The sequence below is a fragment of the Lycium ferocissimum genome, chromosome 5, assembly GCF_029784015.1.
Source record: "Lycium ferocissimum isolate CSIRO_LF1 chromosome 5, AGI_CSIRO_Lferr_CH_V1, whole genome shotgun sequence".
Taxonomy (NCBI): domain Eukaryota; kingdom Viridiplantae; phylum Streptophyta; class Magnoliopsida; order Solanales; family Solanaceae; genus Lycium; species Lycium ferocissimum.
Window position 1 is genome coordinate 33450156 of NC_081346.1, and position 13761 is coordinate 33463916.

The following is a 13761-nucleotide window of genomic DNA, read 5'->3' on the forward strand; positions in this document are numbered from 1 at the left end:
TTCCACATTGTTTTACTTCAGTTGCGGGGGTTCAAGAATTTAGAGTCTAAGAACGTCGTGTTTTATTTTATGAGAATTAGTTCCATCTCATGATTGGAGGCATTCAACATGATATCAGACTGGCTTCCAGAAAAAGGCACATCTCGACCGTATCCAAATGATGCCGGTGGATGCATTTTTATCAATTCGGAACTATTTGTTGATTACCAACATGATTCTAATAAAATTTCTAAGAACCACAATCATTCAAACATGTTTTGATTTGAATTTGTGTTTGTTATATGCTATTTGAACAAATCTTCAACTCAATTTGAAATTTCCAATCCCAAATTTACCTAAAAGGTAGAATTTCAGTTCCAATTTTTTTATTTCGCTTTTTAAATTTAAAATTTGACCGATAAGTTTATATTTTGCAAAAGACATATAATTTTAATTTTTGCAAAGAAGGACCTCAACTCGACGTGAAGAGATTGTCCATAGTCTGTACCATGTGAGAGGATCATATAAAAGAATAGCTAATTACTACTATTGTTGATTTATTGGACCAGTGATCTTTGAAAAATTATTTGAATTTGAAATTTTGTAATAGCATGTAATCACAAGCATTTATAAACAAAATGAACATGGAGATATGCGCTTTATTACTACGGTGTCTTAGGATATTCAAATACCTTGTTTATGAACTATGGTTTGCTCATTCAGTAATATTCCACAAGAATTGAGAAAGTTATGATAGTTTTCACAAATTGTGGGGGTTTTGTGTTTATATGAAAAAAATACAACTTTTGAAATCTAAATTGCATGTCTAAAGACAATCTCAACGTCAAATCAACCTCTATCCAAATCAATAATTTCGAATCATGAATCATGATTTTACGTTCATATCCAAATTCCCATTTACTTTTCTCGAAATAGTTTTTCACTTTATTTGAAAATCAGTGTTTGGTCATGAAAATTTCAAATCCAACTTGAAATTGTATTTCAAATTTGACAAACTACTTATAGCCTGTTTTCCACCTCACTTTCACTTTCAAAGTTGTATTTACATACATTCCAATATGAACATTATGCCAAATATATTTTGCTAAAAGTATAACCAAACATAACTTCATCTTCAATTCAAACTCAATAAATTTCAAATAACGTGAAAAATATTTGAAATATATGGTCAAACGCCTACTTAATTCTTCCTCTTATAAGAAAGAAAAGCTTGTTCCAAGACTTTCCAGAATCATAGTTATGATTACAAAGTTTCCCAAATCCTGTCTTGTTATGAAAAAAAAAAGATATCCACTACAAGTGGATTCACAACTTGAATTTGCTAGGGAAAGGCATCCACGATGCAAGTGAATTTTCAACACATATGACATACTAGTGTATTGGTGGCATCAATGGTTAGTGAAACCTCGAGGGTCTCCCTAAAATTAGCTTGGCTAGAAGACCACCTCACCCCCTCCATCCCTCTTCCATTTTCCTCTTTAGGAAAAGTCATTCAAAGAAGAGTTTGAAACTTTTTGAAAATCCATGCTAAACTATTCCCTAATAGTGCTTGAATATTATTTTTAAGAGGCAGATCTAGAAAACTTTAGAAATACGAAAATCTTGTCAGCCATTCAATTTTGAAAAACAAAAGAAAGCCAAAAGTTTCCATTTCATTTTCCAGATTCCAAGAAGTAATAATATGTGGGTCCCTGACTTTACCCTTTCAGACATCCAAGCTGTCTTCCTCAAACCCTCAAGCTAACATCGCATGTGCTTTTCTCCATAGTACTCTGTATCCACAGTGTCTCTGCTCAATTCACACTAAAAACCAGAAGTAGCAAAGTTAAAAGTAAAAAACTGAAGATCCCAAAGCTAAGGCTACCTATTTCTTTCTATATTTTCACATTACATCACACCAATTATCACATAACAAGAAAGCTTCAGAAATAGTGTTGTAACCAAATGTTCTCTGGATTACCAAGTTATTGTTATCTCCTTTTCTTGAGTTTCCTTTTGTGCTTGACAACATTGTGTTTAGCAGGAGACCCTTATATACATTATGAGTGGGCTGTTTCTTACATTAAAGCTTCTCCTCTTGGAGTTAAGCAGCAGGTTCTTGATTCTACCCATATTCTTGTTTCTGCTTAAATAACAGATCTTTACTTATAATTTAATATAGTAGGACTAAGTAATCTTGTTGCGTTGTTTCTACGCGTATATGATGAGACTTTACTTTGAATTATTCCTTTTAAGTAAATTGCAACCCCAGCTTTGACATGTCAAATTCCCTATGGGTATTAGTGTATTTTGCAAGACTTGTGACTAAAATACATTTTCTTGATAGTGTAGAGCTGCCTGATAAGATGTACTGAATATGTTTATAGGGATGTTCTTTAGACCATAACATTGTTTAAAATAGCTAACTTAAGGTTCCTGTGCATTCTCACATTGTGAATTGTGATCATACAAATTATATTTATTGTTTTTTGATGGATATGATTATATGAATGCAAGAAAATCATATTGCTATGGGAATATCTTGACCCATTTGAAGGGCCCCTTCTTCATCTTCAGGACTGAGTTACATCAATAATTGAATCACACCATTTCATACTTTGAAGGCCTTAGAGCTGTTGATAATTTGAACTACTCCTATGACCTATGATTTTTACTCCATATTTGTTGTCAGCTCTATGCTGGGATTTGCTGTGCTGAGTATGCCTTATAAATGTCCGGAACCTAAATGCCCCAAGAAAAAATGAAATGAACCAAAATACCCCAATAAAAAGAAGAAGTTACTAAAGTACCCTTAACGCAGGAAATTCCTGCGCTAAAGAAGTCAATAATTCAATTGACTTTTCGGTAGATTCTATTGCCCGTTCGTACTTGATTTGACGTAAAGTTGCATGGTGCAATAATTTTCTATGTTATATGATATGTTTAAGCTCATTCAAACTATATATATATATAGCAGATTTTGGATGAGAGAAAAACTCATCCACCTCGTAAATTAGTAACAATAGAGGATCCTCCAGTTGTTAGGGTTTCATTGTTTTGGGACGGGGAGATTATTTATTATTCTAATAATGTGCGTTATAGTATTCCACCAAAATACCATGTTACGTTTCCACCTGACCTGAAATACTCAACACTACTCGAAGCCTTATATAGTAGAATTAGAGTTAGTAGGCGAGATTTTAATTTATCTGTAATAGGGAGATATCCAATATCGTTTTCACCGCAAGGTCTAGTTAATTATGGCGTGTGGAATATCATAGACGATGTCTCTTTGACTGATTATTTGGGGGCGCTGGATGATTATAGAGAATATATCACTCTGAACGTGGTTGAAATATATATCGAGAAGATACCTACAAATCGTCGCGAAGTCCGGGCTAAAGCTCGTCGGGAAGCCCCAGATAGAACTCGACGGGGAGCCTCGGCTAGAATTCGTCGGGAAGTCCTAGAAGTTCTGCCTGAAGTTGCTTTGGCTGATCTTAACTTTCGTGGAGCGGATGAAGAAGAGCATTGGAAACTTTTAGAAAATAAAAACCTTCATCGAGATTCTTCTTATCCAGTTTTTCCAATTATTCAAGAATGTTTAGGCCTTTGAAAATATTTACCACAAACATAAGATTATGGAGTGTCATATTGTTGCGTAAACCAAGCAAATGCTCCTAATAATGATAGTTGGGATCTAGACTACAATGAGGATGATGAAGCAGGGGAAAACAATGAAGAAGAGAAAGAAAGTAAAGAGGAAGATGAAAATGACGAGGTAAAGAGGAAGATGAAAATGACAAGGTGGTCCCAGAAAGTGATGAAAATTAATCGTTGTCTTTTATGAGACTTTATCATTGTTGTGTCTTTATCCTTTTTTTAAGATAAGTTATTTCTGAATTGCATCATTTATAACAATCTGAAAATACTTAAAATACACCATTCATAACAAACTGAAAATACATCATTCATAACATACTGAAAGTACTTAAAATACATCATCCACAACAAACCGAAAAGACTTAAAATAGATTCATAAGTTCATGCCCATGACTAGAGGTTCCGCCACCATGAGATGTTCCGCCACCACGAGATATTCTGCCACCACGAGAGGTTCTTCCACCAGGAGAGGTACTTCCACCACTATCCCATAGGGGACACTTACGCTTATTTTGGCCTTGCAAATTGAACATTTCTGAGAGTATCTCCCTCTGGAACATCCATTTCATTGGGAATACGGGTGGTTGCTCGCTTACGTAATGTACGGATAAATTCTTTGTTAGCAATCATAAAAAATGGCTCTGGTGGCCAATAACAATCATCACCAAGTGGGAAGACCCGACCGGCATATGCTTTTGCATAATTTTCCAAAGTATATTCCGAAGCCACATATTGCGATGCCCCCTTTCAATTGTCTCAAAACACTTGAAGGCGTGAGAACATGGCATGTGGTATGATTGCCACATGTGCATGTTCTTGGTATCTCACAAATATTGTGAATCTTAGCTCCACGATCTTGGTGCACACTTGTTTTGACTTCAAATATACGTTGTGCCGGGTTGTACTCAGTCATTGAGTTTTGCTCAGACTTTCTTCTGTGATACTCAAATAGGTGTGTTGGTTTTGGCATCCATTTCAGAACGTCTGCCAAAATTCCTTTGGCCTCCTTTGATCTACTCACGAACCGTTCCACAACTTGCTTAAAAGTCATTCTCACTATTGCAGTAACGGGTAGTCCTCGTGCAGATTTCAAAAAGCCATTAAATGATTCAGAGCTGTTTGTTGTTAGCTTCTCCAATCTTTTACCTTCATTCTTGTGTAATGTCCATTTTTCTTTATCCAGTGCATTCAACCAGTGGTAGGCTTCCTCATTCATCTCCCTATCAACTCCATCCGCATAAGAAACTTCTTCTCTCTATGCTCTGTTGCGTCATACCGCCCACATCCAATTGTTCAGTGGATGGCTTTTATATGCCCTTTGAAAATTTGCCTTCAAATGCCTCAAACAATAACGATGGTAGGCAAAGGGAGGCTGTCACCCCTGCAACCCAAACATATTAGCCAATATGCCATGACTTATGTCTGAAAGCACGCATATACCCATTCGATCCTTAATAATGTGTTGCCTCAAATAGGTTAGGCAAAGGGAAGCTGTCACCCCTGCAACCCAAACATATTAGCTAATATGCCATGATTTATGTCTGAAAACACACATATACCCATTCGATCCTTAATAATGTGTTGCCTCAAACAGGTCAAAAATATACCCCATGTCTCCGTGCTCTCATTAGTTGCAATGGCTAAAGCAGAGGGAATATCCACCCATTCCTACTGCAATTAGTAGCTTGATGTCATATATCCTGTACACATGCGTGCCGTCTATTGATATTACTGGCCGACAATGAGCAAAACCATCAATGCGTGGTTTAATGCGCAAAACGCAAAATTAAAAATATTACCGACCACACCAGGTTTCGACTTGAGCTTCCATTCAATGACTGAGTACAACCCGGCACAGCGTATATTCGAAGTCAAAACAAGTGTGCACCAAGATCGTGGAGCTAACATTCACAATATTTGTGATTATCAAGAACATGCACAAGTGGAAATCATAACACATGCCATGTTCTCACGCCTTCAAGTGTTTCGAGACAATTGGAAAGGGTGGATCGTAACATGTGGCTTGGAATATAACGTGGAAAATTATGTAAAAGCGTATGCCGGTCGGTTCTCCCCACTTGGTGATGATTGTTATTGGCCACCAGAGCCATTTGCGATGATTGCTAACAAAGAATTTATCCGTACATTACGTAAGAGAGCAACCATCCATATTCCCAATGAAATGGATGTTCCAGAGGGGAGATACTGTTGGAAATGCTCAATTTGCAAGGCCATGATAAGCGTAAGTGTCCCCTACGAGATCATGGTGGAAGTACCTCTCCTGGAGGAAGAACCTCTCGTAGTGGCGGAACATCTCGTGGTGGCGGAACATCTCGTGGCAGCGGAACCTCTAGTCATGGGCATGAACTTATAAATCTATTTTAAGTCTTTTCGGTTTGTTATGGATTATGTATTTTAAGTACTTTCGGTATGTTATGAATGATGTATTTTCAGTTTGTTATGAATGGTGTATTTTCCGATTGTTATGAATGATGCAATTCAGAAATACCTTATCTTAAAAAAAGGATAAAGACACAACAATGATAAAGTCTCATAAAATACAACGATTAACTTTCGTCACTTTTTGGGACCACCTCGTCATTTTCATCTTTCTTTTCTTCATTGTCTTCCCCTGCTTCATCATCCTCATTGTAGTCTAGATCCCAACTATCATCATTAGGAGCACTTGCTTGGTTTACGCAACAATATGGCACTCCACAATTTAATGTTTGTGGTAAATATTTTGGAAGGCCTATCCATTCTTGAATAATTGGAAAAACTGGATAAGAAGAATCTCGATGAAGGTTTTTATTTTCTACCAGTTTCCAATGCTCTTCTTCATCCGCTCCACGAAAGTTAAGATCGTCCAAAGCAACTTCCCGGCGAATTCTAGCCGAGGTTCCCTGACGAGTTCTATCTGGGGCTTCCCGATGAGCTCTAGCCGGGAATTTGTAGGTATCTTCTCGATATACATTTCAAGCACGTTCAGAGTGATACATTCCCTATAATCATCCGGCGCCCTCAAATAATCAGTCAAAGAGACATATTCTATGATATTCCACACGCCTAATTAACTAAACCTTGCGGTGAAAAAGATATTGGATATCTCCCTATTACAGATAAATTAAAACCTCGCCTACTAACTCTAATTCTACTCTATAAGGCTTCGAGTAGTGTTGAGTATTTCAGGTCAGGTGGAAACCTAACATGGTATTTTGGTGGAATACTATAACGCACATTATTAGAATCATATAATACTATAACGCACATTATTAGAATCATAAATAATCTCCCCGTCCCAAAACAATGAAACCCTAACAACTGGAGGATCATCCATTTTTACGAGTTGGATGAGTTTTTCCCTCATCCAAAATCCGCTTTATATGGAGTTTGAATGAGCTTAAACATATCATATAACGCAAAAAATTATTGCACCATGCAACTTTACGTCAAATCAAGTAGATCTGCCCATCCTGCGTTAAGGATACTTTTAGTACCTTTTTTTTTTTGTTGGGGTATCTTGGTTCATTTTTTCTTTGGTCATTTAGGTTCCGGCTGGGAATTTTAAGCTTGGAGGTTTAAAAGTTCTGCTACTGGACTTTGAAAATACATCCTAGGGGTTCTTTAGCTGATCAGTGACCGGTTCCTCCATCCTATTGTTTCCTTGTAAAGACTTATGTTTTTATCCGGTCAATATCTAATTCTACTTTACATGGTTTGCTACTTTAGTTTAGCTTAACATTTGACTTTCATGAGTCTTGATACATTTTAAAGAGTTGTTTGGGTTATCAACTAGTGCTTCTTTTGTTTTTTGGTTAGTATCTAGTTTTGAACATTTTACTTCATTGCGCTCCATTTCAAAAATCTACGGTTTGAAGACTAAGCGTGTGATTATAGGAGCCAACATGTTGACAACTGGACAACCTTATATTTTGCTTCAAATTTCTATGCCTATGATGTTCCGACAGCTAGGCTCAGAGCACTTTGCCACTCTTCATATCCTGTCTTACTCTGGCTTTCCCTTTTCTGATTCTTTATTCTGGACGCATTTACGAAATCCACAATAGATCTTTACTTTAGGAGAATTAGCTGCAACCCTTTTGAGCTTTATCTTACTCTACAATTGACAATGTTTATTGCTAGTATATGAAGATTTATTCTTTTCAGGTGATTGGAATAAACGGTCAATTTCCAGGACCCATTCTCAATGTCACTACCAACTGGAATGTGGTTGTCAATGTTAAAAATGATCTTGATGAGCCTATGCTTCTTACATGGTAAACCATAAAACCTACTATGATAAATATATAGGGAAGCACAAGCTTAGATGCTGTAATGAACATAAATATGCTAATTAAGTGCAGGAATGGCATCCAGCAGAGAAAGGATTCATGGCAAGATGGTGTATCTGGCACAAATTGTCCCATTCCTGCTGGCTGGAATTGGACATATGAATTTCAGGTTAAAGATCAGATAGGCAGCTTCTTTTATTTCCCTTCCTTACGCTTCCAGAGAGCTGCTGGTGGATATGGAGGGATCACTATAAACAACAGAAATATCATTCCTCTGCCGTTTGCGGCACCAGATGGGGACATCACACTCTTTATTGGTGACTGGTTTATAAAGAGTCATAAGGTTGGTTACAAATTTTAACAGATCAGCCCATTTTTGTTAAAAATATATCCTTATAAATTTAGTGACTCACTTATTAAATCTTTCGGGCTTAGGAACTCAGACAAGACATCGAAAATGGAGTTGCCCTTGGCCCTCCTGATGGTATCCTATTCAATGGACTAGGTCCCTACCGTTATGATAATGCCCTTGTATCAGGCGGTATATCCTACCTGACAGTGAATGTAGAACCAGGTTATTACATTCTTCTTTCTCGTTGGGGATTTATCTGTATGGTTTCAGTACATCGTCGCATTTTAATATCTTTACATTATTCCATTCCATTGCATGGTACTCTTGGTTCAAGCTTAAATTTAATTATTACTATTACATTATTATATTATGAGGGAGGATTATTTGAGGTGCGTTTTAAAGGTTGAATTCTCAGATGCTATTATCATTCACATCACTGGAGCTTTTGGCTTTATGTTAGATTACTACAAAAAAAGGTCTGTTGCTTTGGATTTAGCAAGGCTGTTAAAGTTCTTACCTCTACATTTAATTGATCTAAAGGAAGATACTTTGCCTAGTCATGAATCTTGACCTCAAAATGTGCATCTTTACTCAAGTTGGAACTTGTGTGCACAAGGCCTCTTTTACATTTGAGGATCAAATTTTGGGGAAATCTTTGATAGGAAACCGAGTCAATTGACTGTAATTGTTTTTGAAGAGTTCTTCTCTTATTCCGATCGTGTGTATGTACTGAATGGTGTCACTTAGTAGTTCACTGGGAAGTAACATATTAGCACCTCAAAATTTTCATTCAGTTACATATACTATTATTCTTATCACAGATGTCATTTGTCTTATTTATTTCTAACAGGCAAAACGTACCGCCTTCGAGTACACAATGTTGGTGTTTCAACTAGCTTGAATTTCAGAATCCAAAATCATAACCTTCTTCTTGTGGAGACTGAAGGTTCATACACAGTACAACAGAACTACACAAGCTTGGATATCCACATCGGTCAATCATATTCCTTCCTGGTCGCAATGGATCAAAATGCCAGCAGTGATTATTACATTGTTGCCAGTCCACGCTTTGTTAATTCCTCTGATTCATCAAAGTCGGTAGGAGTCGCTGTCTTGCATTACTCAAATTCACAAGGACCTGCTTCAGGTCCTCTTCCAGACCCTCCTAATGAATCTGACCCATATTTCTCAATGACTCAAGCAAAATCCATAAGGTTGTAGAAAGTGTAATTATTATTTGCTAAATTATGTACTCTCCCCAAGTTAATTGTGTGCATCATTACTTATCACAAAATTGTGCATCATCAGCTTACTGTACAATTTGTCAACATGTGTTACTCAAAAGTAGAGATAAAGGATGTTCTCTCCCGCTAACCCCCTACCCCTACGCCAAAAAGATATGAAAAAGAAAAAGAAATATGTTAGCTTAATGTCAGAAGGAAGATTTTGTAGTCTTGATCACTATGTAGCCATTTTGTAGTCAGAGATTCTCGATTTTCAAGGATCTGCTGCTAACTTGTTATTGTAATATTCTACAGATGGAATGTTTCTGCTAGTGCTGCACGGCCAAACCCCCAAGGATCCTTCAAATATGGTGAAATCACTGTGACTGATGTGTTTGTCCTTCATAATAGGCCTGCAGAGCTAATAGAGGGGAAGTGGCGCACTACTCTCAGTGGTATTTCATACTTAGCACCATCAACACCTTTAAATCTTGCTCAGCAATTTAACATCCCAGGTGTTTTCAAGCTTGACTTCCCCAATAAAATGATGAACAGGCCAGCAAAAGTTGATACGTCCGTAATTAACGGTACTTACAAAGCATTCGTGGAAATCATATTCCAAAACAATGATACAACTATTCAGAACTATCATCTGGACGGCTATGCCTTTTTTGTTGTCGGGTGAGTAGTGTATTTTCATATAGTTGCGCCACATCACTTGTTTTCAGTTTGGAATCAGATGTCTGAACTTTTTGTTCTCAAAAATGGCAATAGTATGGACTACGGGGAATGGACAGAGAATAGTAGAAGCACCTACAACAAATGGGATGGTGTTGCTCGATGCAATACCCAGGTAAAAGTTATCAGTCTACTTTCTTCTCTAGAACAGATATTGCTCAAAACGGTCCCTTCTTTCCAATTTATAGTCACCATAACTTTTATTATGATTTCTACCATGATGCTAATTGCTCCAAAGTGCAAAGGTGAAATTGCTTTTGCGCTTTTAGAGTCAAAAGAAAATAATGGTCCCACCTCATTGTCTTCCTTTTGTCATACTTAGTAAAAATTAATATTAGTATTTTGTCAAAACTATTCATTTATAAACAAAAGGAAATTTTTTCTCTCTTACAGGTGTTTCCTGGTGCTTGGACTGCGATTTTAGTCTTCCTAGACAATCCTGGCATTTGGAACTTACGTGCTCAAAACCTCGACTCATGGTACCTTGGCCAAGAAACTTATGTTAATGTGGTGAATCCGGAGACCCCAGAGCTTCCAGTTCCAGCAAACACCATCTATTGTGGTGCACTGGCACCTTTACAGAAGTAAGATGTCTCTCCTATTGCTCCGCTGCTTATACCGGTTTTTATGATCTTTCATGGAAACAAGTCCTTACTCCTTCCGTAGGAAAAAGAAGCATGTCCTCAACATTTCAAAATGTAGAGAATGTTAGTTGTCTGTGGGGAAATGTGCACCCTTTTTTGGCAATTGCAGTTATTAAGTACTCTTACGGTATCTCATACTTTTGCAGGGACCAAGCTCGGAGAGTAAATTTCTCTGGTGCATCATCATTGACAAAAACAATCAAGCTGATCTTCATAGGTTTTGTTGTATCACTACTTGGAAGTTTTATGAGGTAGCAAATTGACCTGAAAGCAGCAGAGAAGTTGGAAATTGCCACTGAATGAGTCTTTGAGCTAACTGGTTTTCTTTTATGGTTTGTAATATGTAATTAGTTGAACCATATATTTAGGTATCTCCACGTTGACTGTGAATCAATTTTGTGTTTCTTGTGCGGTTTAATATTAGTCAAATGTATTTAAAGAAACATTATTCTTGGTATTTTAGAGGCATATCCATTTTTTTTTTTTTTTACCTTATTTTTGGGAACGGGCAAGTACTGAGATAGAGGACAATCGAATCCACATGCGTAGTGGTAAACTTCTATGATGCCATTGAATTAAATGCTTGATAGCTCTTGGATGCATGTTTACACGTTTGATAACACATTGATCCTTTTTTGTTCAATAAGATGAAATTATTTTGATAACCTAGATTCCTATTTCTTAATGGTAGAATTAGGAGGTACAACAGGTTATTAAAACTTAAAAAGAGTGCTGTAGAAAGTTGCCAAAAGCAAAGGATGGAGAATCTTCTGAAGAATACAAGGTAGCTAGAAGGAAAGCTCGGAAGGTTATTAGTAAGGTCGGGGAGAATCTCTAGATGGCTTGTAAAAAAAAAAAACTAGGGACACGAGAAGGGGAGAAAGAAATGTGTAAACTAGCACGACTAAAAGAGAAGGGTAAGAATGTAAACTAGGAAAGGTGTATTAAGGATGATTCTCAATAAGTGTTGTCAAGAGATAACGAGATCTAGAAAAAGATGAAGAGACTACTTTGATCAATGTTCAACTCGACCCAAGAGAGTAACATTTTAAAACCCCATGCGTTTGTGAACAGTAGAAACTTTAGCTACATCTGTATAATTAGGTGATAGAGGTAAAGGAAGGCGTGGAAAAATATAAGGATTAGAAAAGCTTATGGTCCTGATAATATCCCTATAGATGATTAGAAGTGACTTGGAGATGTCACGACCCAATTTACGGGCCATGATGGTTCCTACACTATCTCATTGGTAGGCGAATTATCTCCCAAATTGATAAATTATTTACAAGGGAAAAAGGGAAAATCAACTACCCCAAAACATTATCCATTAGTCTAATATAAATAACAGGAAGTACAGAAATGTAACTTAATCTTTACAACCCAAAAATCTGGTCTAAATGATACGAGAGCACTAATAAGTCTGATACAAGTCCAAAAGACAAATACAACTGTAGGGGCCACGAGTCAACCATGTAGCTCACCCTGAAACTCTTTGATGCTGTGCCTCAGGATCAACGATGAGGTTTCGAACTAGAACACGAGTCTGTGAGAATGCAACAGATCAAAGTGTCTGAATGTATGAATGCAATGCACTGGCCAAATCTCATACCTATTACACACATGCTATAGGTCATGCTTTATAGTCATGACCCATGGGAGATTCGCGAGGTCCATATACCTCTCAACGCCATCCGGCATGTACCCTCGGACGGGGTGATAACCATATCAATCATATCATATCATATCACATTCGCGCAACTCATATCATCATACCCGGAAACATTTCCCCTTGGGCTTAAACAAATCAACCTTACCTTTTTCTCGGTCTCGACGGACCATCTCATATCTCCTAAAATGCCTCATCATAATGAATATATATGTATGGATGCATGCATGGATAAGTACAAATGCACAGTAACAAGTGTCAACCGAGTCATGAAGTAAGGGATGAATATATTTACACCACGGATCACGTAATATCAACTCAAGGTTAAGATTGATGCCACTTTCATGATATACATGAGATATGGTGTGATGAATGCAACTAAACCAATTCACACTCATAATAGTCAAACATCGCTATCTTAGCCCAAATAAGCAACAACCATACCAACCTAAGTGGATTTATCACCACAACCATTGTCCGTAGGCCTATCATGCTTCCCCCGTCACAACATCCTAACATGCATACAATAATTTCCCGAACAAATACACCGTACCCACCCAAGTGTTCATCACAACCACTAAGTTGGGGGCCCCTTTCACGCCCAATACCCTTTTAAAATTTATAGACTATATATGTCCTCCAATCGGAGTCTAAAAGAGTAAACCGTAATCTACCTCGATGCCGAGCGGGAGCCACAAACCTTCAAACCTGGGCCTTCCCTTTTCGGAGAAAAGTCTATCAAGATACAAATTCTACATTGATACACGATTCTAAGGATATCCATAAAGTCATAAAAAGGATTCGGGTCCAAAAGTCCATCCAAAACCCCGTCTCCCAAACCCTGAAGGTCAAAATGGTAATTTATCATGAATTCCGGTTCAACAAGGTCAAAATAGTATTCTACGAGGTGATAAGTTAGTATTTTACCAACTTATTTCTTCTTTAATCTTAGATTTTTGCTATGTTTTGATTGAGAAAATAGTGCATTTAATGTCGTTTACTTCCATTTTATAGGTTCATATGATTGAGAAGAGTTTGGAAGAAACCAAGTGAAAAACAAGTCAAAAAGAGACCAAATTGAAGAAAATGAAAAAAGTGGCTAAAAATGCAAAAAATGGCCAGAAATGCAAATCCAAAAATCTGGAAAATATGGAGGCTGTTTTTGTCATTTTTAGTGAGAAATTTGGGGGGTACTACAAAAGCA

General features: G+C 37.1%; 1 protein-coding gene across 1 annotated transcript; it reads left to right on the plus strand.

Annotated features, from left to right (window-relative positions):
- Window positions 1-1291: 1291 nt before the first annotated feature.
- Window positions 1292-11375, plus strand: LOC132056731 (monocopper oxidase-like protein SKU5). Its single transcript, XM_059449048.1, has 9 exons — window positions 1292-2094; window positions 7810-7919; window positions 8007-8277; window positions 8370-8508; window positions 9137-9500; window positions 9825-10190; window positions 10284-10362; window positions 10641-10831; window positions 11038-11375. The coding sequence occupies exons 1-9, from the start codon at window positions 1945-1947 to the stop codon at window positions 11144-11146; spliced, it is 1779 nt and encodes a 592-aa protein (XP_059305031.1). The 5' UTR covers window positions 1292-1944; the 3' UTR covers window positions 11147-11375.
- The last annotated feature ends 2386 nt before the right edge of the window (window positions 11376-13761 follow it).

Coding starts and splice junctions, on each gene's coding strand:
- LOC132056731 (XM_059449048.1), top strand. CDS start 1,945: ATGTTCTCTGGATTACCAAGTTATTGTTATCTCCTTTTCTTGAGTTTC. Junction 10,191..10,283: donor TATGCCTTTTTTGTTGTCGG/GTGAGTAGTGTA, acceptor AAATGGCAATAG/TATGGACTACGGGGAATGGA. Junction 10,832..11,037: donor GCACTGGCACCTTTACAGAA/GTAAGATGTCTC, acceptor ATACTTTTGCAG/GGACCAAGCTCGGAGAGTAA.